The following is a 26,418-nucleotide window of genomic DNA, read 5'->3' as shown; positions in this document are numbered from 1 at the left end:
CTATCTACTTGAAGAAGTTAATCATGATTTGCATTAATGATTTTATCATGTGATTTTCTCATTTTTACTTACAGAATATAGTATGTTTACATTACTAACAAAGCAAACCTACTGTAGTGGCAAGTAAGAAAATTCCGAGAAAGTTCAAGCTGACACTTTCCCTGAATTTTCTTACTTGCCACTATAGAACGCATCTGAGACATCTGTATGAGGCTTTTAGATATGAAACAGGATGTTTGAAGCACCTGTACTATCATTGAGGCAACAGCTGAAAGGCACTTGAGATACCTGGTCTTGGTTTCATCCTGGATACCTTTGTCCAGGCAGCTGAATTAAAATCATCCTGTTGCTTATTTTAAGTTCCTTATTTAGGAGGGTTGGTTCAATATATACAAGGTATTGAAGATAGGTCTTTATTTTATGTAGAAGTACACTACACTTTAATTGAATGTCTTGAATGGAAAATGGTAAATTCAGCAAACCTCATGCAACACCTCATATTACTACAGTATGCAGTGTGTGCATTTTAATTCAAAAGCTATAAAATATCTTTGGATACTCAGAATTTGAATGTGTTTTTATCTTATTTATACGTATGTGTACACTTTTGCTTTTTTAGGATGCTGCTTCGTTATGCATTTTCTCAACTTCGGTCCACTCAGATTGCTGCCATTCACTGCAGTGCACAAACTACCTCTCAACATCTCATACAGAAATTAAGTCAAACTTGCATTGTAATAAGTACAAATACTGGGCGAGTATTTAGGCCAAAAGACTGTGAAAGACTTGTTTTGTACTTAAAGGATATAAATCTACCCAAACCTGATAAATGGGGAACAAGCACTCTCATTGCTTTTCTGCAGCAGGTAAACGCCTGTTTACAAAGAGACTTCAATACCCTGGAAATAGTTCATTGTCTGTACCTACACTGATAATTTTCATAGTTAGTATCCTGTGCCTGAACTGATATTATTTTTGTTTGTACTTGAAAGAAGAATATATAGCTATCAGCTGGAATTAAAATACCATTCTTATTGAGCTTATATTTTTAAATGATAAAGACAGAACTTGACAATGTAAGTTAATGATGTGACACAATACTTTTCTCAGTGTAGATATGTATAGTATTCTTCTTAGTGTAAACTGGAATTCAAAATGAAATATTTAAAAACAATTTTCTCTGGATTTTTTATACCTCTTCCTGCTGATGATATTCTTTCTCTGCATTTCTTTGAATGACTGCTACGGAGTAATCCATACATGTCACCTATTTCCTTTTTGGATTTGTTCTTTTTAGTATGCTTTTAGACACAAAGCCTTCTAACACTGATCATCTGCTCAGAGTTAAGGTATCACTGATGAAATGTTAACCTCCTATTTAATGCTAGACGCTTTTCTCTGGGAAGAATTACCAGCTAGTTATGGATAATTCTAGCCAACTCTGTCTTTTCCCTTGATATCTCATCATATAATACTGATTTTTCTTTGTTGGATTTTACAGTTTTTTAAGAATTTGCATTTGAGACCATTAGGGAAAAAGACACCAGTACAGAGCATACCACTGACAGTCAAGGAAATAGTAACGATGCTATATTTGTCACTAATATTTTTTTGTAAAATACACTGTTAACGTTTGTTTAATAAAATGTTTATGTAATTATTAAAGGTTCTGACATACCAAGGATTCTATGACGAAAATCTGGAGTGGGTTGGTTTAGAAAACATCCAGATTGTGGCATCCATGACTGCTGGAGGAACATTAGGAAGGCATAAACTTACCTCCAGATTTACTTCTATTGTTCGTCTTTGTGCAGTTGAGTAAGTATGTGAAAGTGAGATTTGACACTCAAAGCTCAGATTCTGCTTGTTTATAGAGCCCTTGCAAATTTACTCTTCAAAAAGATGTGGCTATTCTCATCCTTTTTTCTAACAGTTTTGGGATCTTCACATTTCGAAGGTTGTGATTTCCCTCCTTTCCTTTCCCATCCCCCCCCACCTTCTGTTTTGCTCTCTTGAGGCCCCACGAGGGGTACTTCATTCACCTATGGGGCTTGCATCATGGGAGGCAGAGACGTATTGAACAGGGTCCAGAAGAGGGCCCAAAAGGTGAACAAAGGGCTGGAGCATCGCTCCTATGAGGACAGGCTGAGACAGTGAGGAAATGTAGTGACAAGAAAAGGGGGTGGTGGTCTTAAGCTAAAAAAGGATAGGTTCCAATTAGATACTATGAGGATGGTGAGGCATTAGAACAGGTTGTCCAGGGGGATTGTGGATGTTGTCTCCCCGGAAGTACTGGAAGTACTCAAGGCCAGGTGGATGGCATTACTGGCTGTGGCAGCAGAGTTGCAACTAAATAGTCTTTAAGGGCTCTTTCAACCCGAACCATTCTATTATTCTACTATTTGGTATTGTTTGGCAACTCTTGGCACTGGAAACCACTTGAGTAATCTGTAGGTGTTGGTAGTGTTGTTTTGTTTGCCTGTGTGTTTTGTTTCTTTTTTTTAATTTTAAAACACTTTTAGAAGTGAATACAAACTGAGAGTGGCCTCAGTAAAACAGTAATGGCAGTAACACAGTGTTACTTAGCTGCTAGAAATCTTATTAATTGAAATTTCTCAGTAGTTGTCAGTATAACTCAGTATAAATTTGAATCTTTTTAACAGAAAAATTAAGAATGATAGTCCATAATAATTCTTTTTTTTTTCTTTTCTGTGAAGCTATCCAGAAAGAGACCAACTGCAAACTATTTATAGTGCCTACTTGGAACCTGTACTACAGAAAAACCTGAAGAATCACCCCGTTTGGGATTCTTTACCAAAAATACATCAGCTAGCAGGATCTATGGTTCAAGTATATGAGCAGGTGTGGAAATTTAATTTATTGTTTTCAGGGAGATGGAGAGTTCAGCTAAACATTAAAATATATGTATTTCTATTGATATTTATAAGAAAATAAAAAGGTTTACCAGTATTAAACTTCACGTTCATATATTTTTCAGAATGTTGGTATCTGATTTGAAAAGATTTCTAGATATTAGAAGTAAACTGAGTAAGTAGTAAGGGCTTTTGCTTTGCTACAGATTTAGCGTATGATTTCAGCAATCATCTTAACCTGTCTACACTTTAAGTTCCTGAATAATAGTAGTATTTTCCAGCTTACTGAATCAGGAGATAGTGGACTTCATCACTTGAGCATATAGCAATCTGTGGATGTTGTAAAGAAAACAGATGGGAGGGTGAAGTTCCTTGCACACATCAAATGCGTCTATTAAAATTTTACACTGTTAAAATAGATGTTTAGACACACAAGCTCATTTTATCCTCCCACTTAAAATTTAAGAAACCTCCGCTTAGTATGTCAAATATTTTAATTATGAGAAAATCTTTTGCATTCATAAAACAGGACAATTAATCAATGCATTTTTGAAAACAGCTAAGATGTGTGTAAATAATAATAATCTAAATTTGTGGCCTTAATTAACTAATGGTATTTTGGAGAAAATGAAAGCTATATTTCCATTTTAAAACATCAATTTGATTTTTTTTTTTCCTAACTTCTTTTTTTTAAGGTACGAGCAAAATTCACAGTTGATGATCATGGTCATTACCTTTTTACACCATGTATTCTTACTCAGTGGGTTCTTGGTTTATTCAGATACAATTTATCAGGTGGTAAGTCACTTACTTAGTTTTCATTGATAAAGCACTTCTGAAATGACATAAAATATTATATATTTCATGTGCAACTTGCTGTTCCATCCTGTGGTACTTTTTCTAAAATGCAAACTGTCTGATACTCGGTTAACAGATTATTGTGTACCATAAAGTAAAATAAAAAAAAACCTACATGGTATTTTCAAATACACAGCATCTATTTGTAGTTTAAGGGAAGTAAGTAGTCTGGAATTGCATTCTTTTTTTTTTGTTGTTTATTTATCTGTTTTGAGAATATATCTTGTCTTCTGGAATTCCAGAGGCTTGCTTCAGATATATTTCTATCTGATCTATATTGAAGTTTACAAATATCTCTGTAACAGAATGTTTGATAATTGCAGTCCAGTCTTAAGAGATCTGTTTTTACTTAGAGGGGTGAAATTTGGGAGGATATTCAATTTTGTATACTTTTTCTTTTAAATAGCTTAGACATCTTTCAAGACTAGTTTTTGTCTTGTGAAATAACTATTATTACTAGGTCATGAGCAATTACTCCTTATTGCACTTCTAGCTCTTAGATTAATTAGAGAAAATGTTTAGGTAAAAAGCATACATAAGTAATACAAAAGTGTTAGGTATGTTAGATCAGTATTGTTTCTTTTCTTGGATCATCAGATGGTATAAAATTAGCTTGAATGAGCTCAGAAAAGCTACACTGACAGTCAATGAATGGGTAACCTCAGCATATTTAAGAACTCAATTTTTGTATCTAATGGTGACAAATAGTTAGGCTTTTTTAGTGACGAACAATATTGCTTGTCATTTACTAGCCCTTGAAACTTATCTTACTTCCTTTCTTACGTCTGTGTAGAATATTGTATCTTTGTATTCTCCAGTGGCACTTTTGTAATACAGACTGTTTGGGGGGTTTATTATTATTATGGTGTTTATTATCATTCTTTCTCTTTCCCTTTGAAAGTTTTCTGGTTTTTGGTTTTGTTCATTTTAATTGCTTGGAATTTTGTATTTCTGTTTTTACTTAGTGTGCAATACCTTATTCATTTTCATTAGAATACTGGCACTAAACTGAAGAACTACTTTTCATAGAATATTTTTTACTTTATCTTGCTGTGACACATAAGGATATTAAAAAGCACTTCATAACATATTTGCTTTTTCTCTTACTTCTTCCTTACTGATGCTCTCCTGCTGGTATGTAATTTCACTTACTCATTTTCAATTTCATATTTTAAATGAGAAATTTCAGAGAAGTAGAACTAATTGAAAAATATAAGGTTTAATCTCTCCTTATATAATTGTTTTCAGGACCATCAAAACAAACTGCAGACCATGTACTGGAAATAGTTGCTTATGAAGCATGTCGTTTGTTCCGTGATAAAATCGTTGGCATGAAGGATCTCCATGTATTTGATAATATTTTGATGAAAGTGTTTGAAAGTGACTGGGGCTCAGATGTTCTGGACAATATGGAAGGTAAAGCATTTGAGGCATATTACATAAATTTGAAATATTTGAATAGGAATTGCCTAATAGCATCGAATTAATCAAGCCAGATAGTGCATCAGGACCTAAACCTCTAACCATTTAATTTTATTTTTGCAGATATCTTCTATGTAACTTGGGGAGCTTGTCAAGAGGCATTCACTACTCCAGGGCAGGCATTACCACCACATGGGAAGCCACTTGGCAAGCTAAATTCAACAGACTTTATAGATACTATTAAAAAGGTGAGACAGGATTAATTAAAGAATATACATAGCAAGAATTTGTACCAGTGACTGCATGACTTTTATTTCCTTTTTTTATTTGACTAAGTGACATACAAGCACCAGGTTTAGATCACAGTGTGCTGCTAGATTAAGGAACCATCTCCTACATTAGGTCAAGTGAAGATCTGTGGTGCTATATGGCAGACAGTAGGAAGAACTGTGTAGAGAGGTGCTTTTAATAAAAGCATGTCAGTTACATTTGCTGGTGGTGTATAACAGCCCAATGGGCTGTGTTCTGAGAAACACTGATGTACATCTACATTTGTGAAGTATGAAAAATGAAACTTATGAGGAAATACAAATGCTAAGTCTGCTAGGCAGACTACTTAATGAGAACCTTGAAGTCTGCCTCATAATAGTAGTGTTTGGTAGACTGGTGATCTAGATGCTTCCTATCCTTAATTGCCAACTTGTGACCAATAGGTAAATGATGAAGTTTAGTAGCTGAGTAATTCGTTTTAACTTTTTTTTTTAAACCTTCTTTTTTTAATCTGACTGCAACTAAATTGGACTTCAAATTCAAGGTTTTGTTGAATATGATAAGGCAGAATTTGATCTGTTCTTGTGTATATTTGAATAGAAAATTCCATAATCTGCAATTACACAGCAATTAACTACCTGAAACACTGTTCAACATTGTGCCAATATTAATTAATAGATCAGGCTTTTATCTGGCTCGTTATTTAATTCTAATTATTTCAGTGGTATATTTCTATTCCAAAAATGAAAGAATACCAATATATTGCAGTGCTGAGGATGTTGCATGATACCTTTACTAAGAAAATGTGATTTATTCATTACTGGTAAAAGGCAAGCAGAGTATTGAAATAATTTGTTTCTAATGAAGACCAACGTGCCCTCTTGGATTTTCATTTCTAAGCTTTTAAATTTTGGATGTTTCCATATCTTACTAGTTGTTTTTATTATCAGTGAATGTATTGGTTATTGTTTTTGTTGTTGTTGTTTTTTCATTAGGGTGTTATTCATTATGGTCGAGACAAAAAAGAGATAGTGATATTACTGTTCCAGGAAGTCCTCAATTATGTGTCTAGAGTGGACAGAGTACTGAGTTTTCCTGGAGGATCACTTCTTTTGGCAGGACGGAGTGGTGTAGGTCGTCGAACAGTTACCTCCTTAGTTAGTCATATGCATGGAGCTTTTCTAATTACTCCCAAAATTTCCAGAGGCTATGAGCTGAAGCAGTTCAGAAATGATCTTAAGCATGTAAGTAACTCAGTGTTCTGCAATCTCAAGTTTGTGCACATGCATCTAAAAAAACAATGGGAATTTTGAAGGACAGTAGTATTGCGTGAAAGAGATTTTAAGAAAAGCATAATGTCAGTGGTCTGAATGAAACAGATTTTTAAATGTTCCTGTGTAGATCTGCATACTGTTCTTTACTTTCCTGAAACTATTCTTTTGAGTATTAGCACTTTATTTCTGAGTGTTGTGGACTTAAAATTCATTTCAAGATTATATGAATGTTGGAAACTTTTTTTTGTATGTATGCTCTCATATTCTGTCTCTACTATGGTCTGCTTGCTCATAGGGTAGTAGTTCAGTCAAGTTAACTTTTAGTGATTGGCGAAATAATACACCTTATTTAAAAATGGAGACCTTAAGTCAGCAGCTCTTAGTACCTTCAGAACTGCTAATGAAAATTTGACAGCTAAGTCCCCAGAAGGAATGATGCAACACCAGCACTAAGTCACATCTGGAGCATAAATGCACTCTACAAAATAGTCTGCTGTAATTGTTTTCTGATTACTAAGTTGTACATCTAGGTAGAATGTTCTCTATTTGTTATCTCATATAACTGAATCACCTGGTAATCTTTTCAAAATGTATCACAATTCATATGCTGTGGAAAAAAAAGATACAATATATTGTCATGAGAAGATTATTGTTCTCTTATGAACAACAGACATTCATTCTATACTGAGATTAAAATATCTTAACTCTTAGGTGATGGAGCTTGCTGGCATTGAATCACAGCAGGTGGTACTGCTACTTGAAGACTATCAGTTTATTCATCCCACTTTCCTTGAGATGATCAACAGTTTACTGTCTTCAGGTGAGATGAATCCAAAAAGATTATGGTACTACTCTTATGACACAGAAGTGGTTCAGTGAGGAAGAATTAGATGTTTACTTTATTTCCATACCAGAACTGCCAGTTACCTTTCTGTGTTAGTTTTTTTTTTTTGCTAGAGTACGTGTACACAAAGCAATCTGTTTTGATTTGTTTCATATATAGTATTGGATCACTATCTTTGCTTATGCTAGAATGAGTTGTTAAGGACTATTTCTGTAATGTAAACAAAGTAGAATGTTTATTTTAAATAGAATCACTAACATGATTTGTCAGTTTCATGCTATGAAAAGAAGGATGACATTCATGTAATGAAACTCATGAAGGTTTGGAGGGAAGTACTGCTGTACTCAAACTGTATATACAGGCTGCACAAATTAATTTGAATAATTGTGGTGTGGTGCATTTAACCTAAAACTTGAAATTCATTTTTCAAATAGGAGAAGTTCCTGGACTGTATAAAACAGAAGAATTAGAACCACTTCTGTCTCCTCTAAAGGATCAAGCTTCACAAGATGGATTTACAGGACCAATTTTCAACTATTTCACATACAGTAAGTGAAGAAAATTGCAAGTTATAAGTTATTTCAAGGTTACAAAAAAAGGTTACCAAAAATATGGGTAAATAATTAGTAAGCCCCATTCTGTGTGTAATTTGAACATGAAAGTGTTTTTTTTTAGATAACAGGCAAGAGTAACAATTAGAGTATGATATTTGGAGGCACAGAACTCTCGGCTTAAAATTAACTCCTCTATCTGAAATACTGTATCCATTAACGTTCTAAAAAGGTATTGTAAATTCTGAGTAATTACAAGGAAGAAAACATGTCTTAATTGTTTTCTGGTTTGTTTAGCTTATATATTTTTAAATTTTTCTTTTATTATGTCTTAGCTGCAAGTCACTTTAGATTCTGAGTTCTAAAAGCAAGTTTACAGATTTCTTTTTTAAAAAAAATTACATTTCTTCTTGGCCAACAAGAAGAAAAAAAAGTATTTTGTAAATAATTAATGCAATTGAAATATACACTAGCAATACCCATTTAAATACTGTCAGCTTTTCTCAATTAAAAAATACATTGTAATATACATAATGAGAGTCCTTGATATTGTTTAAACTTAGAGTTGAATTTATAAGCATTTGTACCCTATTGTATCATAGCATAATAGTAGTATCTTTTCTAAAAATTATTTTCTGATAAGTATTTGAAGGGACAGTAAGTTATGTTGTATTTGTAGTAAATCTATTATTATATAGTCTGATTGTTATCTACAGTGTATATTGCAATTCCTTAGGGATCCAACAGAATTTGCATGTTGTCTTGATCATGGATTCCACCAATATAAATTTCACAATAAATTGTGAAAGCAATCCAGCACTGTACAAGAAATGTCAGGTCTTGTGGATGGAAACCTGGTCTGAAAACAGTATGAAAAAGGTAAATTGCTTTAATTAAAAGGTATGATGTGCTTAAATGATTGTCTACAGAAATAACTGAATTTTGATGAATAAAACTTGAGTAATGAAGGAATAATTGTCATTATGCTTGCCTAACACATTTCTGCTGTGTCCTAAAGACAGAAAATTCTACTGAACAGTTAATTAATATTTTTATTTGTCCAGTAATTCTGTTTTGTTCTTTTTATGGGCTGAGTTGAACAAAATACTATCTAATCTGACTCTGATCTAACACAGTCTTTGTGTACAAAATATTGTTAGACTAAAAGCAAAGTGATAAAGTGAACTATGTTTGATGATGGTATACTGTTATTAGTATGTTCAGCAGCTAGTTCAAAAGTAATTTTGTTAAAATTAGCTGCTACTGGTACGCGTTTGCACTGTAAACCTTATGTTATTCTTGAGTCTTTGTGAAGCATTCTGCTTGATGGAGCAGGCAATGTTTTCTTTTTAGGATCAAAATCTGCATAGTTTAGGATATTTTCAATTTAAGTATGAGAAAGATATATATTCTTTCCATATGTTAGGTAATTTCCAAATTCAGTTCCCTAACAGGGACAAGGCTGCTGGAGCTGCACATCTCCAGCTTGAACCAGTGGTGGGGCTGAGCATGTATTCCCAGTAGGTGCACGAACATCCACATACAGTGCACATGTACACGACTGGCCACACAGAACACTGCCAGCGGAAGCACACACAACAAACAACACCAGTGGTCTCATCCTCTTTCCCTTTGTCAGTGATCATAATGAAATGTGTAATAATGCAAAATATGTACATATGCCTGATGTGGATCCCCTACTAGCTATGCTTAAAAACACAATCTTTCTACTGGTTGGCTCAGGATCCTTCATATTGCCAGTTACTGGCATGCAGACATATGAGCTCCTGAGACCACCGCCCCACCTCAGCAGTGGCCTTACTAGCTCATGTGCACACGCACACACACATACGTTTATGTACACTCTCACCCACACACTCTGTATGGATCCTACTGGTAACTGGGCTTAGACTCCCAGGCCATCTAGTAGCTGACCTTGGATCTATAATCTACCATTTTGTCCTTGGGATGACACAATGACAAAGGTACACGTGTGCATGTGCACACTCAGCCAGGTGTATGATGATCCCAGAACCCTACAGTCTATCAAGTGCTTGGCCTTGGACCCTCTTACTCCTCTGGCAGCCTGTTCTTCCAGGTGCCTCACCTAGTAAGTCGTGTGCTAACCTGGAATGCTCTTCTGCTGAATCTCATAATGTTTTCCATATCTCTGATGCAGAAACCCCTTCAGTCTAATCTGCAAGGTAATCTGGTTACTTCCATTGTCTCATCATGATGAATTTCACAATCTGGATCATGACATTTGTCACCTGAGACAGCCATGAGAGGAGCTGATGCACAGTATGCATTTCTAACTGGGTTATGAGATCTCCCCTATCTGCCATTGCACCTCAGATTCAACAGCAGGTTTTACTTAAACTGCCTTCTGATTCCTGTTGAGTTCTCTATCTTTTTACATCTTTGACATTTGTGTTATGGTAGGAGTGTTTTAGGACTTTGTTTTATGTTCATAAAGCCAACAAAAGCTCCTCTGCCTGAAAGAACAAGAAGTCATAAGTTCTAGAGAATGGCAGAATCAATCTATTCAATGCTATGTTTTACAAATCCTTTATTCTCAATTTTAGTCTTTTCAGATTAGCTACTAAATAATTTTTTAATCCTAACTCAAATTTCAGTTTTAACCATTTTGATTTGTTTTAGATACCTGAAATGCTTTTGTATGATGATAAAGAAGAGAAGACTGAAAAAACACACAAAGAGTTTAAGAAAAAGCATTCAGGTAATATTTTGGTGGAGCAGCTAGTTGTTACAACTTCTCATTAAACACTTAGTCCTGTGTTGGGCATAGATGATGGCATGGGTAATTTGAGTAGGTTTTTGCTAGCATATTCATGAATTTAACTACTGTCCACATGGGTGGTATTTTTCACTTGGGAGCATTAGTCTGGAAAATGTATCTTGGGTCACCAAACCCAATCTCCTACTGATGATATTGATGATATATTCCAACATAGAATGCCCTTTGATAGTCTCATGTCTTCCCTTCAGTGAGAACTCTCGCATCAGGAATGCTTCATTTTCATCAATTGAACTTCAGGTTGTTAGATCCCACTGTCTTAAAAAATGAGATTAAGGGCCAAGCTACAATCAACAGACATATAAGAGGCTTATCAGTGTCCTTCCCATGAGGGAGTCCCAGCTTCCTGATAGAATGCAAAGTTTGTCTTATAACTGGGACAGGTCCTTCCTTCAGTTATCCTTCATTTTATCTGAACATTCATATGAAGAGAGCTGTCTGATTACTTACATCCTTTACTACAGGAATAGAAGGCAGTTTCATTCCTTACACTTACATTTATTTATATGCAGTTTTGAGGGTAGGATTTGCTTTCGTACTCAAATCAGATTTTTCTCCAAAGTGTTCCTCACTTTCACTGAAATCAATCTGTGCTTTTTTTTTTTTAAGTTTTGTAAATCTAACAGTGCTATCAAGAATGATTTCCTACTTTCATCTGCAAAAAGAGGCTGTACTTGAGTACCTTCATCTGATGTCTTTCATGCTAACAATTGAGATATAGTTATGCAAAGTATCTTTCGTGCAGAGACTTTCAGATGGTATTCCATATCATGTGACTACAACTCATGATTTTAGCTCCTGTTTAAGATTCTACTCCGTCAACATTTGAGACATGAGATTTTATTGAGAAAATTCTGTATGCCTGACTTTTGTAGAATGTATTTCTGGAATTTCATCATGTTAAGTCAGATCCCACAGTATAAGAGGAGAATCCCAAAATGCTGCTGTGCTTGTCAGAATAGTTCCAAAATTGTTTTTTGTGTGAAAGTCCCTTAGAATCATCACCAAATGGATCAGATCCATAGCATTACTTTTTGGGCTTGCTTTTCTGCATCAGTGCATAGATGGATTAACAGGAAAGATACAAAAAATAAGTTACTTCATAGTTCTTTGACAAATGCAATTTACTCATTATTTCTTGTTTTGGTTTACCCTTCTCAGTCCTTTCCTTGCCAGTAACAGTTACAGGCAATTGGAATTCTTTGGTTTACTGGGGTTGAATTGAGGTAATCCACCTTACATATCTAATATTGTGCTAAGTAGGAGGAAAGGTAGAATATGAATGTACCTATGTTTGATACTTAACAGAAAGAAGCTTGGTTTTTAATGCTGAAGTAGTTGTGACTACCAAGTAACTTCAGTTTTTGTCAGTAAAAGCTCATTTTTGAAATAATATGAGTTTATAATAAAACTTAAATTGTAACCATTTTAAAAATAAGGAGCAGAGCATAATCTAGGGGACCCATTCAAACACCGAGCTTGGTAACAGTACTTTTGGCAACTTTTTCTAAAATACTGGTCTAATTATCACTGCAAAGTGTCAGAGCCAACAGGAATATAAAATCATAAGTTGTTTGCTTGGGGTTTCTTTTTTCTAAATGATTTTCCAAAATGATTTTATTATCTATCTAACAAATTTTATTGTATAGGTGATTCAGATTTTTGGAAGTCATTTCTGGTAATCCACGAATCATGTAAAATATATGGAGCAACACCTAGCAGATATATGACATTCCTTAATGTATACAGTTCAATTAACAACAGTAAAAAAACGGAGCTGATAAAAAGACAGAACCACTTGCAGGTATGTATTTAAAACATTTTTAACACACAGCTTTTCAAAATGTTCTCTCATTTGGGAAATGCCTTGTATGCTATTTCAAGCTCAAAGAGGGTAGATCTAGGTTAGATATAAGTAAAAAATCTTTTACAGTAAGGATGGTGAGGCACTGGCACAGGTTGCCCAGAGATGTGGCGGATGCCTTATCCCTGGAGACTTTAAAGGGGAGGCTGGATCGGGTCCTGAGTAACCTTATGTAGGTGTTCCCTGTTCATTGCAGAGGAGCTGGACCAGGTGGCCCTAAGGATTCTGTTATTCCATTAGGAGCTGTAGCTGCTAACATGTCTGTGTAGGATATACTGTCTGCATCTACTAATGCTGTGATTTCAGATCAGGAATAGTTTGAATCTTAATGTACATCTGTTTAAAAACCTTAAGGCTAAAGGTGGTAGCTTCTTTTTCATTCATATTTTAGCTCTATTAGAATAGGCATGTCTTCTTTTAAAAGTAAAAAGTATTTGCAAAGGCTTTAGGTTTTTTTTTTTTTTTTTACATTATTCATGTAATGGAGTTGTGTTGCAAATGAATCATCATCTTTTGATTAGTTTAAGTTCTGCCTCTGATTGTATATTAATATATAAATCTTTATGTTTATACAGCAACTTTCTATTTTGTGTGACTCCTGCATCCTTATATAGTTTAATAAACTGTAAACTCCTTAGCCTCATGGTTACTTCTCTTGCCTTGGTCAAAATTCCCTTTTTTGTGGCTTTGCCTCACTTAATGTTTCAGACTTTTTCACACATTGAACCTGTATGCAACTATAGACCTAATACAATTAGTCTCACAGATGTGGCTTTATTCCTGTTCCGTATGTGTACCACATTTATTTTTAAAACATGCTGGCTTTTCGTAAGTGCCTCCTTCTCCTCACAATGCATTTTTCTTAAAGAAGAGTCCCTGTAGGTCAAAGCTTTTCCCTTTTGTCTTTTTACTTTCACCTCCTTTTCTCAGTCGCTCCTGCTATTTGTTCTGAAAGCACACTTGCAATGCTGTGGATCTTCTTAAAACATCACTCTGAAACAAATTACCTCCTTGCCTTAAATTCTGTATTCTTTCTATTAATCTTGTTAATAGTTTTCCATCTCTGTATTAAGTGATTTACAAAGGATTTAAGTTTGCAATGACAGAAACTGCTTACTTACTTAGGTAGTAGCTCTGATTTGTTTGTGACAAATGCTCATTTACTTCTTGAATTCTCTGGATAAGAAAAAGTAAACATTTACAAGAAAATTATGCATATGTATCCTAGGTAAAACATTAATTTTGCCTTTAATACATTTTTCAGAAGTGTTGAAATAATTGTTTTCTTGATAAAATGAATAATTTAGAAATTGTGGATAAAGAAATAGGAAAGATAATTGAGGCTTTATTTTATGTACATCCAGATTCTTTATAGAATGCACAAATATGTAGAAATAGGATAATCTAGTTTGATTCCATTTATTTATTTTTTGTTGATTTGCTATTAAAGGAAATAGAATTACAGGGAATTAGTATCAGTTAACTGAAATGTTATTGAATTAAATAGAAAAAGGATTATGAGGATTTCATATTCAGCTTTTTGATGTAGTGAAACACCTTATACCAACACATAAAGAGGTTTCAGCTCTCATTTTTGAGTTGAAATCTACAGGGAAGTGCTAAGAAACATGCATTTTATTTTAATAAATTAAAAATGAATAATATTAGTCTGCATCACTGTTAGTCTACGTGTACTGTTTGTAACCAATCTCCATTTAAATCTATATAAAATTCCATGCTGAACAATTGCTTCTTACAAACTTTTTTAGGCAGGTGTTTCAAAGCTCAATGAAGCTAAAGCACTTGTGGATGAACTGAACAAAAAAGCTGGAGAACAAAGCATTTTACTCAAAACTAAGCAGGATGAAGCTGATGCCGCCCTTCAGGAAATTACAATATCTATGCAGGTACTGTAATGATCATATCAAAAATGGAGGGGAAAAAAAAAAAGACAAAAACTCCATGGCTGCCTGTACGTCGTGTTGTTTTCAAGGAGTGCTAAGCCTGATGATTTTACAAGAAGTTGCCTAAGGAAACATGCGAGTCTTGGGACTTGAATAAATTTGTTGCAGAACAGAGGATTTAGTAACTTAAACCATGTCTGAACTGATTAGGAAGAGATCAGAACCACTTTGGTACCAGAGTAGCATTTAGCATTTACTACTTCAGGTTAGTCTGTAAGTTTTCCTAGGAGTTCATTATCTAAATTGATAGTAGTATTTTCTCAGTTAAATAAAATAACTGGTCAGAACATAGATCTCTGTAGAAATCGTTACTATGGGATAAATTATAACGAATCTGCTTTCATTGCACTGTTTGTTTTAGCACTGTGCTAGTCTGATCAGTCTGAAAAGAGCTTAAATAAATAATCTCAAAGAAGAGAGATTTTCTCTATGCAGATGTAGATACATGTTCTTTCAGAGCATTTAGTTCACTGTGCAGCTACTGTGCTGCATTACTTTCCATTTCTATAAGCCCACTTGATATTAGCTAATTTTTTTTTGTATTTTTAGTGTCTATCTCCTTACTGTATATTGTATTTGAATAATTATCATTGGCTTAATATATTCATTGCTGGCTTCAAAGAATTTTTGTATCATTTTCCCTTGATTAATCTTTTAAATCTGTGCCTGCTATTGTCCAGTAGTTAACTGCTACCAAAGCAACATGTATTACATTGTAGGACAAGGGCAAAGAGTAGGTCAAAAAAAAAGGAAACATGTTGAGTCTGTGAATATCAGAAAGATTATGATAGAACTCTGATTTAGATTAGCATAAAGTGCAGGTGCCCTCTAACATTTTAATGTCACTTCAAATGTTCCAGTTTATGTAAGAGAGAGGATTGTAATGCATAGACCCTTTCTATCTTCTTTCTGAGCAAGGCTTTTGACCTACAGCTGAACTTAAAGTTTCTTATTCAGAGCCATCAGACAGTACTCATACATTTCCACAAAATATCTGAGCCAGTTTTATGTAGTTAATATTTTATAGATTTGAGTGACATGCTTTTATGGACTTCAGTGACACAATGAACTACAGCTTAGCTTAATTACTCAGAAAGATTATTAAGATTTTCTCTGCTTCTACACTTCTATTTTTCCTACAGGTTCAACTCAGCTCAACAATTGCTGGTTATAAAAATGTGTTGTATACTGGGAAATATATAAAAATATAAACTCTGGCCTTTGTTATCTTGGATCTTTTAGATGAATTGAGCCTAGAATATTATACACTTATTTTCTGCATTTATCCTCCATTATTTGTTTTGTGACTGTTTTTCATAGTTCCTGCATTTTCCATTAACTTCACCTAGTGTTGAGTGTCTTACTGTAATTTTATATGTCACCTATTTATTGTTGTATTAAAGTGCTCAGGAGATGACCACTCTGTGGTAGGCAGAATAAAAACTCTGGAAAAAAAAATGTGAAGCCATTCACCTTATGTACTGTGTTTAAGTTGTTAGAGAGGTGGGTGCAGCTTTACAGGTAAAAGTATTTTTAGGATAATAGGTTGTAATTTAAACACAACTGTATATTTTAGAATCATTGAAAAGGTGAGTTTCAGTGCTGACATGAAAGAAATAGAAATGTGAGCAGCTCGCATTTCACAAAGTCAAAAGTAGGGAGATACTGCTTTCAAGTGTATGAAATATGTTAGAAGCTGTCAGCTGTCAGCCTTGTCCTTTTCAAGGAGGTCTGACATCTTCATGCAGAAGGGAGTATCAGTCATAGGAAAAGAGAGAAAAGTTTATAATGAGCATAGAAAACAGAGATACTGAGCTTGTCTGTGATACACCAAACAAAGGGAAAGAGACACAATAATATAAAAAGATGCTTAGTCATATAATTACATGAATATAAACTTAAGACTAATGCTTATGTATTTTTTTAAAAACGACCTCTAGTATGAAAGGTTTTTTTGTTGTGTTTGTTGTCAACGACAAATTATATTATAATGAAGACTATAAGAGATAAATGACCTTAAAATAAAATTGATGTAAACTTGAAAATGAAAGGTGTTCTTCTTTACAGAGTGCTAGTGAGCAAAAAACAGAGATGGAAAAAATAAAACAAAGAATAGCAGAAGAAGCTGCAGAAATAGAAGAAAGAAAAAGAAAAATTGAGGATGAACTGAAGGAAGTTCAGGTAAAAACTACTAAGGAAAAACTGTGTTTTGTGCTGTGATTTGGCTTACTGAGGGTTCTGCCACGCAAAGTGTTTTTGTAGAATTTATCCTATTATTTCTTAATTTTTCTTTAAATTGTGTAAATATTAAAACCTTATTGTGTTAGAAAGCAGTTAATTCTGTTTCCCAGATTTAGGTTGACATTTGGGCATTGAATCTGTATTCTGTTTGGTCTTCATTGCAGAAAGGCTTTTCAGATAACATCCACCTTCTAGTTTCTATTTCTGTGCTGTCATGGTTTACATCTGAGTTCCACGGACTTTGTGGAATATTTTTTAGTTACTAATAACTTCTACAGACCAACTACAGTATTCCTTGATGAAACTGGAACAGAGTTGTACTATAAGCTGGAGGGAAGGCCAGATTGGATGAGGCCCTGGGCAGCCTGGTTTAGTATTAAATGGGAAAGTTGGTGGCCCTGCATGTGGCAGGGGGGTTGGAGATCCTTGAGGATCCTTCATGATCCTTGAGGTCCCTTCCAACTCTGGCTATTCTGTGATTCTGTGATTCTGTGAAATAGTTTAATGAGATGATTTCCAGTTACTGCTTAATTCTGAAAGCTGTGTATCCTGATAGCGATATAGCATACTGCTTTGTTTGAGATACTTCACAGCCTTTAAGCATCATTTCTGGGAGGAGGAGGTATGTCTTGAGTCATTTCTTTTATAGTCTGTATTTTTCTTGCTTTGGAAGTCATGTAGAAATACAAGCTTAAGTTAACACCTTTTCTGTGGTCACTAATAAATATACAAGATGTGCAAAGTGTGCACAACCTTCAACCTTTAACAATTCTTTGTTTCCTCTTTTTTTTTTTCTTTTTTTTTTCTGCTTTGTCAGTATGGATGATGTCTTTCTGGACTTGTTTAGCAACTGAAGAAAGAAAACTTTTATGACCTCTGTTTCTTCATAACTTTATTACATAGACATCCTTAAGCCTAAATAAATAGCAATTAACATCATTATTAAAACATGCCTATATCACAGCAAACTTAGAAGAAGTGAAAGAGCAAATATGATCAATACTATTATCTGCATGAAGTTTATAAATTGTAATACTGACTGGAGAGTTAGAGAATGTCAAGATAGTAATGTCTGGTTTTCTATGGAAACACACTGATCACTTAAAGTAGTTGTTTTCTTAGTAAATTATGCATATGAATACACATCAGTAGTGGCTGTTTAGGCAATAAAGTGTTTAATTCTGAAAGGAGGAAGATACATGAAAGCCAAAATGGCAAATTTTCAGTTTCTAATATTCTCATATCTATTTTGATTATGTTTTTATGTTCTAAGCCCCTGGTTAATGAAGCTAAATTGGCAGTTGGAAATATAAAACCAGAGTCATTGTCAGAAATTCGGTCCCTTCGGATGCCCCCTGACATAATCAGAGACATCCTAGAAGGAGTCTTGCGGCTTATGGGGATTTTTGATACATCATGGGTGAGCATGAAGAGGTGAGGATTTTATTTCAGATCTGACCTGAAGACAATAATTTACAATATGAAATGTTTTCTGCTATCTTCAGGAATGATGTGTGTGTGGAATTCTTTATTTTCATATGGAAATAACTTCTAACATTTGTATTCTCTTTCTTTATTTTTTTTACAGTTTCTTGGCCAAAAGAGGAGTGAAGGAGGACATTGCAACCTTTGATGCCCGTAACATTCCAAAAGAAATACGAGAGAGCGTTGAAGAACTTCTTTCAAGAAACAGAACATCTTTTGATCCTAAAGTAATTTGTGGTGCTGTTACATAAAATAAATAAAAAATAACCAAATAAAACCAACAACAAAAAAACTCGCATGATTATAAGAGTCAACATTACATGTAATTAAAAAAAGGGAGCTAATGATTATTAAATACATTAGTGATCTTTAAGACCTAATTTGGCAGTAGCTAGTAGAATTCTTAGATACTAGTTTGTTAGTTTTAAAGGGAAATTTGTGATTTTCTGGAAAGGAACAGAATGATGATTCTTAAATTCATTTAGAACTTCATAGAACGCCTATGGAGCTTCATAGTTGTAAATCCTTTATTTTCTTTGGTTACCTACAATATAAACTCTTAGTAACAATATGAAAATAACATTTAATTAGAGAAGTTGGCTAATTGGTAAATTTGACAACTGGCAAATCTGTTGCAGTTAACTTATCCTGTATTTCTCTCATTTGCATTATATTTTGAGGATTTTCTTGTAACTGTTAGTGATTTTTATTTTATTATTATTATTTTTTTTTAGAATGCTAAACGAGCCAGTGCTGCAGCTGCTCCATTGGCTGCTTGGGTAACTGCTAATGTCCAGTATTCCCATGTTCTGGAACGAATTCAACCTTTGGAAAAAGAAAAGGCAGTCTTGGAAGCGTAAGTTAGACACTGTTATAAAATAAGCATGCTTAATTCCAGTGATGTCAGAAGAAACTTAAGAGAACTTGAAGACTGTTAAGAAAAGAAGAAATAAGAAACTATAGCTCATTATAAAGTATTCTTATTAAGTATCTCTGTCTCATGCTGAGGCAGAATTATGTCTTTAAGTAAAATTGTGTCAGTATGTAAGAAAAAAAAATGTAATTTTGTTTTTCTGGAAGCTATGCTTTAGATATCTTTCTGCCAGTCACCGGTTATCAGTCTCTGTTGAAATATGTCTAGGAGCAGTGAACATCACAGATACGCATAAAATGTATTCTGTTGGTGATTAACTCATGCAATTATATAGAAAGTGTGATTCCTCTTGTTTTAGGCATATACCAAGCATTATGAGTTTCTCCTTATAATCACAATGATATGAAATGGTTTTATGACTACCCATAATCCAAGGAATCTATACTTGTTGTTTTGCTAGATCTTAAAATAACATATTGGAAGAATTTTATTTGATCTCGAAAAATACACTTCAATGTGATGCATTTGTTCTGCATTTTTAAAGATACGTGAGATGGTGAGATGGTGAGAAACATTAAAAAATTTTAAATGTGAAAGTGAATTTTTGCTGATACAGATCACAAGAAGGAATTGTCTCTGGACTGTCTCCATATGAATTATTTTTATGTTACACTGACTAATTTTTTCCTTTGGATCCATTATCTTAAAATAAGTGTTACATTTTTTAGTAATCTCAAGAAAACTGAAGGCAGAAAACGGAAGTTGGAAGATCTTCTGAACTCTGTTGGTCAAAAAGTATCCGAACTGAAAGATAAGTATGTTGGTTTTGTTTATTTCAAGAGATAAATAAAAACATTGATGAACAGTATTAATAATGAAATTAACGTGACCAAGAGTAACTCCCTGTGCTATGAGACTTGGACCTCATTTGAAACCATAATTCCACTATATATACAATCAGTAGTAGTTAATAGATACTATTAGCATGCTTTTCATCTCACTGATCAGATGAAATGCTCCTTCGAGTACCTTCTCACTAATGAATGACCGAGTTGGAAATCTTCGTTGTAGAAGACAGCAGATGTTAAACATAAAGAGTGTTTATATCACCGTATAAGTCTAAGAAGACTTCTTGTAAGAGCTAGACTTGTTAGTCTAGAAAAGAAGAGGCTGTACGGAGGCCTTGTAGAATCTTTCCAGTACTTAAAGAGGGCCTACAAGAAAGCTGGGGAGAGACTGTGTATCAGGGAGTGTAGTGATAGGGCAGGGGATAAGGACTTCAAATTTTATGGATGTTAAACATTAAAAAATAATTTCTAAACTTTGTTTTATTGGGCATATTCTTATTTTGCAATAGTTCACAAAATAAGAGTACTGTGTATTGAACTGTAAATTTAAAAGTTAAGCTATAACTTAGCAAAATTCTTCTTTAAAGTTTTTATAGATAAAATTTACCAAAAAGAATTACAAATTCATAGCATGGTGTTGCTGTTGGCTAGACTAGGTGCAGAGCAAAACTTAACATCAACCACTAAAATGAAGTCATGCTGCATAAGTATGGAAAGGAATGATTTTCAGACATATTATATATGTATACTACAGATGTGTTTTTCAGTCTCATACGTTTCTTAATTTTGTTAATGGCTCGTCTGTCATGAGAAACAAAAGGTATAAAAGAGAATTGCTATTGTGTTCTTCGTGAATAATAAATATGACAGTTTCAGTCAATTAAGCTACCTTTGAAGTAACTGTCCATAATTTTAGTAGTTCATGATAGTAATTGTAAACAATTGTTTTACAGGTTTCAGAGTAGAACAACAGAAGCAGCCAAACTTGAAGCAGAATTAAGTAAAGCTCAGAATACGTTGAAAGCTGCAGAAGTACTGATTAGTCAACTTGATAGAGAACACAAAAGATGGAACGCCCAGGTTAGTGAAAATTTTCATGAAATACTTCTGATTGCTGATATTATGAAAAGTCTTTGCACTGTTTTGAGGATATGAGATAAGAAGCCAGTCTGTTAAGTATACATTTGTTTGATTTCTCATCAGAAATAATTTTAAAGTTTTAAAACTGAGGCACATCAAGTGCAGCATTGCCAACTGGTCAAAGGAAATGTCTGTCCCACTCTACAATGCACTGATGTAGCCTCACTTTGAGTTCTGTGTGCACTTTTGGATGCCACAGTACAGAAAGTGGATATCAGGAAAACATTCTTCACCAGGTAGGTGGTCAGTCACTGGAACAGGCTCTGCAGGGAAGTAGTCATGGCACTGTGCTTGCCAGCATTCAAGAGCATCTGGAAAAGACTCTCAGACATGTGGTGTGATTTTTTTGAGTGGTGCTGTATAAAGCCAGAAGTTGGACTTGATTATCCTTATGGGTCTCTTCCAACTCAGGATATTCTGTGATTCTGAAGTTAGGGTTGGGTATAATGGAAAGAAACGGAAGATTTTCCTTTGCAAGTAGCTTTGCAGGTACTCAATCTGCAATAGTAGGGCTGGGCAGATTTGAACCTTAGTGTAAAGACCTCTAAGAATGACTCTTCATGGTTCTTCACTCTGGTATGTTACCCCTCTCTTTAGAAAGTTACTTTGCTGTTAATGGTGTGGGATAGGTAGATATATTATACCTAACAAACTAGCAGATACATTAGCCAGGAACTCAGTCTTTTGAGGATAGTTTTTAATTTAGGGGTAAAAAAGCTGTATTCATTTCCCTTTAAAGTAAAGAGAAAGTAGTAAAATGTTGCTTTTGTGAGCACCTTTTTTTAATATCATTTTGATTAAATAAAAATCAGTTTGATTAAATAAAAATGTGGCAGTACTTACAAAGTGCAGGTAGATTGTTCAAAGATATGTGATAAATGTATTTTATTTTGTGTGTCTTCAGTGAATCACATTTCTGATTATAATAAATATAAATAAATACCTACAATGTTTGGTATCAGAGTCTATATTGTGACATTGACTAACTGATACTATAAGGGCACATATTTTTCTTTATCTTAAATTAATATGATTTATCCAGTAGCTTGTAATTGACATACTGAAGGGTTCATAAGATTCAGTTTTTTAGGATCCAAATTCTCAGAAATATCTGTCCATGCTATAGCTCAGAGCTAAAAAAAAAAAAAAAAAAAAAGTTTTTTCCACATTTTCAAGTATGTTTTGCTGTGAGCTACATATAGTTATGTGAAATGCAAGGAGGGTGACTGTCTCACTTGTATTCTTAATGGCAGCCAAATTTAATTCAGACTATTCGATAACTTATGAGAAATATTAACATAGGATTTTTTTTTTTTTAATGTAATACACCTATCCATTCTGTACATTTCTTTTCTTTAAAGGTGTCAGAGATAAGAGATGAACTGGCCACATTGCCTAAAAGAGCTCAGTTAGCAGCTGCATTTATTACTTATCTTTCTGCTGCTCCAGAGGATCAAAGGAAAATGAGACTGGATGAATGGACCAAATCAGCAGGCCTTGAAAGTAATTTGTTTGTGTGTGCGCGCGCGCGCGTGTGTATCTGTGTGTAATTAGGCTTGATCAAGGAAGTCTTGGTGTCCCCAAATGAAAAGTGACTGTATTCATTCTTATTCAATATGTAGCTGTATATAGTGATGGACTATTGGAATTATTCTGTTAATTATTATAAATACTTTTTTTTTTTATATTTAACCTCACAGAATCTCCACTATATAGAAAGTGGTGAAGACTTTAAAATGTGCAGACTATAAATATTAACAGAGATCTACAATTTTTCTTTTATCAGAGTTTGATTTACGGAGGTTCCTGTGTACAGAAAGTGAGGAGTTAGTTTGGAAAAGTGAAGGCTTACCTTCAGATGACCTTTCAATAGAAAATGCTCTTGTTATCTTGCAGGTAAACTTATTTTTGAATATTGGAAGTGTTTCAGCTTCTGCAGATTTCGTCGTATCTTTCTGAAATTATAAACAATTTCATTTTCATAGTTTTATTAGCATAAAGCATGCAAAGAGAACAAAGAGAAACAAGTACTTATGTATCTCTAGGTACTCAAAATGAGAAAAAAAAAAAAAAAAAAAAGGCAGTTGAGGGACATAGGGACATGCTTCTTCTGTATTACAATTTTCTTCCAGATGTCCAAGAGATCAAACCTTCTATCAGTCTATTAGTCATCATTAACAACAACATAAATGGAAGATTATGTCCTATAAACGTGCATTTGGCATGTTCTAATACTACTTTTGTTTTGAAAACAGGAAAGGAAATATGCAGATCTTGTTCAGAAGACCTGGATGTGAAATCCTTAAGCATTGATCAGATTAGCTATGTGATATAGGATATAAAATGCCATTCACTTAAGAACAGTAGCTAATACCTGAGAAAGGAATTGTAATAAATTATATTTAGGTCACTGTGAAAGTAGTGCCTCCTATTTATTTATTTATTTATTTATACTACAACATTCTTGACCCATTCTTGCTGTCACCACTGCTGAAGCACACCACTGTGCTCACATCCCCTGTTGGTCAAGCAAGCAACAATGAATGTCAGTAGATGCAGTTTTTTCCACAAGGAAGAATTCAGTTCCACATCTTTGCTTCATGTGCACTTCCATGTCAGACGTCATTTTGTCTTGCTGCCTCTCTGCTGCCATCTGTCCCACGGCAACAAAATGTAATGGAATATTGGTGGGAAGGTTCAGCCTTTACTGCCCTACCACCAACATTTGCACCGTTACATTGTGGGTCAATGTAAGAAAATAGAAGGCATTACTTTCAGGGCAGCCCTCATATTAATATATTCATGATTCATTATTATAACATAATTGCATATGAATATGTGACAATAAATGTACATTATGCAATTGTGCACTCATACAATACTGTAGTTATAATGTGGTTATTACATCTGCTAGAAAATAAAGATTTAATGCCATTTAAGAGAGGAGAATTAACATTTGCCACTCATTCTTTGCTTGAATGATTGATGGTTCTCAAAAACCAGTTACAGCCTCTTCACCAATTTAATTCTGCTTTATCCTCTTTATATTAGATCTAGCTATTCCTTTCTCACTTTGATTACAAAATTCTTCAACAAATATGGTTTTGTACTCTCAAAGGTACTTAAATATTGTAACTGAATTTTCTTCTTTCTTTTTTTTTTTTTTTTGTTTAAATGTGTCTCACTGTGTGTAAAGAGCTTTTATCAAGCCGTTCCTCAGCTCAAATTGTTTTCTTGTGCACTCTTTTTCAGCATTCTTTTAAAACTGGTAATGAATATGATATTTTAGTTGTATCATCCACTGGACAGTCATCAAACTGTTCAAAAGAACAGAAAGATAACAGTGTTCTCCTTCTACTGTGTGATTTCATTTTTTATTAGGTTATTATTGTTAATGTAACAATATAGTAAAATTGAGTATATAGTAAAACATCCTTAATATCACTGTAGAGAAATAAAAGCTAAATTTGATGATTTTTTTTTTTAGTTTCCTCAATCAATTCTTAAATCAGATTTTCTGATTTTTTTTTTTTTTTTTTCCTTAGAGTAAAGTTTGCCCATTTTTGATTGACCCTTCATTCCGGGCTACGGAATGGTTGAAGACACATTTGAAGGAATCACGTTTGGAAGTTGTTAACCAGCAGGTTCAGTATTTTCTTCTGTTCTTCTGGTCTTACAATTCTGTTCCTCTTGAGAACACTCAGTTCCAGACTTTATAGGGAAGTTTAGTAAGTGTTGTGATGGCTGTCAACAATAAACAGGTCATATTTTCATGTAATTTGTTGTAGAATTCTAGATAACAGTGATTCTTACTTGGTGCTGGTAGTTTTTTTACTTTGGGAGAATATCAGAGGATTTAAAACTGAGACTCAACATTACTGTACTACTACTGTATTGTATTACTTCTTGAAACTTGTCTCTTTTTGTGTCCTCTCCAAGAATGTAGTATTGCTAAGAAGGAGGGAGATGATAAAAATATTTTAAAAAGGAAGGGATTTCTTTTTTGTGTTCTCGGTTGCTCTTCTTTGGATTTCAGGAGTACATATATGCTTCTTCCTTAGGATTTTTATGTTGTGTTGTCTACACTGGAAATATTAGGTTAAATTCCAGTTCAAGATTAAGACACCATGTCAGTTAACATGGGTAGATAGGCTTGTTACATTTGCACAAATGTTGGCAGGCTTATGGTGCCATTTAAAAGTCTCTTGTTGGACTGCATCTGGCCTCAGGGTATTGTGTCAAATGAATGGTAGGTCTTACAGAGATCCCTGCCAGCCACATGCAGGCATTTTGTTTGCTTTCAAATGGTACTATAATGGCAACCAAATACTTAATTAGTCAGATTGGCTTTGTTACCCTTAGGATTTTGCATTGTCTTGGATTTTCCAGTGAATGGAGATGGAATGGAATCTTAAAAACCAAGTGTATGTTTAGATGTCTGCAGACAAAAGCCTACGATTTGATATCTTAAGATGAATGTGAATCCTGGCTTTAAGTCTTGATTCAGTTTGTCAATGTAGCTACCTAGTGATGCTGTAACTAGTCAGAACTTCCAGATACACCTGACAGACCTGACACAAGGCCTGTGGTAGGTCTGTGGTTGCAAGTCGTGTTAAATACGTTGATTGTATGTCAGTAGCTGAATCATTCCTTTACTAGAAAACACATTTAAATGATACACTTTTGGCTGCCATGTGATGCTCGTAATAGAATTGAATAGCTCTACTACTGATGTATAGATTCAGATTTCTGGTATAGTGCCTTTCTATTCATTCCTAAAGTGTTTTAAAAAAAGTAAAATGTTTACTTCTTAAGACTATCATCAAAGTTCTAAAAATAACATTACTCAGAGGAACTTGATTTCATTTGCCCAGGACACCAACTTCCTAACGACCCTTGAACTGGCAGTGAGGTTTGGGAAAACTCTTATTATACAGGAAATGGATGGAATGGAACCTGTACTTTACCCATTGCTAAGAAGAGATCTTGTTGTCCAAGGTAAGTGACTAAAGTCTTTAAAAATGCTTGTTCAAAGCTTTTGAAAGCTAGATCCATAGATCCGTATAGATCTTACAAAACCTGTTTTTTTTTT

The 26,418-nt window shown here is 34.1% G+C and overlaps 1 protein-coding gene across 1 annotated transcript in view; it reads left to right on the top strand.

Moving 5' to 3' along the window:
- The window catches only part of DYNC2H1 (dynein cytoplasmic 2 heavy chain 1), a 52,783-nt gene extending 26,436 nt beyond the window's left edge, over positions 1-26,347 (top strand). The window contains exons 26-48 of the mRNA XM_010729080.2: positions 620-866; positions 1,667-1,818; positions 2,718-2,862; positions 3,569-3,671; positions 4,980-5,147; positions 5,277-5,401; positions 6,419-6,667; positions 7,409-7,517; positions 7,976-8,089; positions 8,829-8,971; positions 10,754-10,832; positions 12,560-12,714; positions 14,544-14,681; positions 16,806-16,919; positions 18,253-18,413; positions 18,568-18,691; positions 19,199-19,320; positions 20,067-20,153; positions 21,140-21,266; positions 22,688-22,829; positions 23,113-23,222; positions 24,872-24,970; positions 26,201-26,347. Coding sequence (XP_010727382.1) covers positions 620-866; positions 1,667-1,818; positions 2,718-2,862; positions 3,569-3,671; positions 4,980-5,147; positions 5,277-5,401; positions 6,419-6,667; positions 7,409-7,517; positions 7,976-8,089; positions 8,829-8,971; positions 10,754-10,832; positions 12,560-12,714; positions 14,544-14,681; positions 16,806-16,919; positions 18,253-18,413; positions 18,568-18,691; positions 19,199-19,320; positions 20,067-20,153; positions 21,140-21,266; positions 22,688-22,829; positions 23,113-23,222; positions 24,872-24,970; positions 26,201-26,332 — 3,145 coding nt within the window. The 3' untranslated portion in view covers positions 26,333-26,347. The remainder of the gene's footprint in view (positions 1-619; positions 867-1,666; positions 1,819-2,717; positions 2,863-3,568; positions 3,672-4,979; positions 5,148-5,276; positions 5,402-6,418; positions 6,668-7,408; positions 7,518-7,975; positions 8,090-8,828; positions 8,972-10,753; positions 10,833-12,559; positions 12,715-14,543; positions 14,682-16,805; positions 16,920-18,252; positions 18,414-18,567; positions 18,692-19,198; positions 19,321-20,066; positions 20,154-21,139; positions 21,267-22,687; positions 22,830-23,112; positions 23,223-24,871; positions 24,971-26,200) is intronic.
- The last annotated feature ends 71 nt before the right edge of the window (positions 26,348-26,418 follow it).

This window comes from Meleagris gallopavo, chromosome 1 (genome assembly GCF_000146605.3).
Source record: "Meleagris gallopavo isolate NT-WF06-2002-E0010 breed Aviagen turkey brand Nicholas breeding stock chromosome 1, Turkey_5.1, whole genome shotgun sequence".
Classification (NCBI taxonomy): domain Eukaryota; kingdom Metazoa; phylum Chordata; class Aves; order Galliformes; family Phasianidae; genus Meleagris; species Meleagris gallopavo.
The sequence above is the reverse complement of the archived record's forward strand: the minus strand, read 5'-3'. Positions and strand labels throughout refer to the sequence as shown.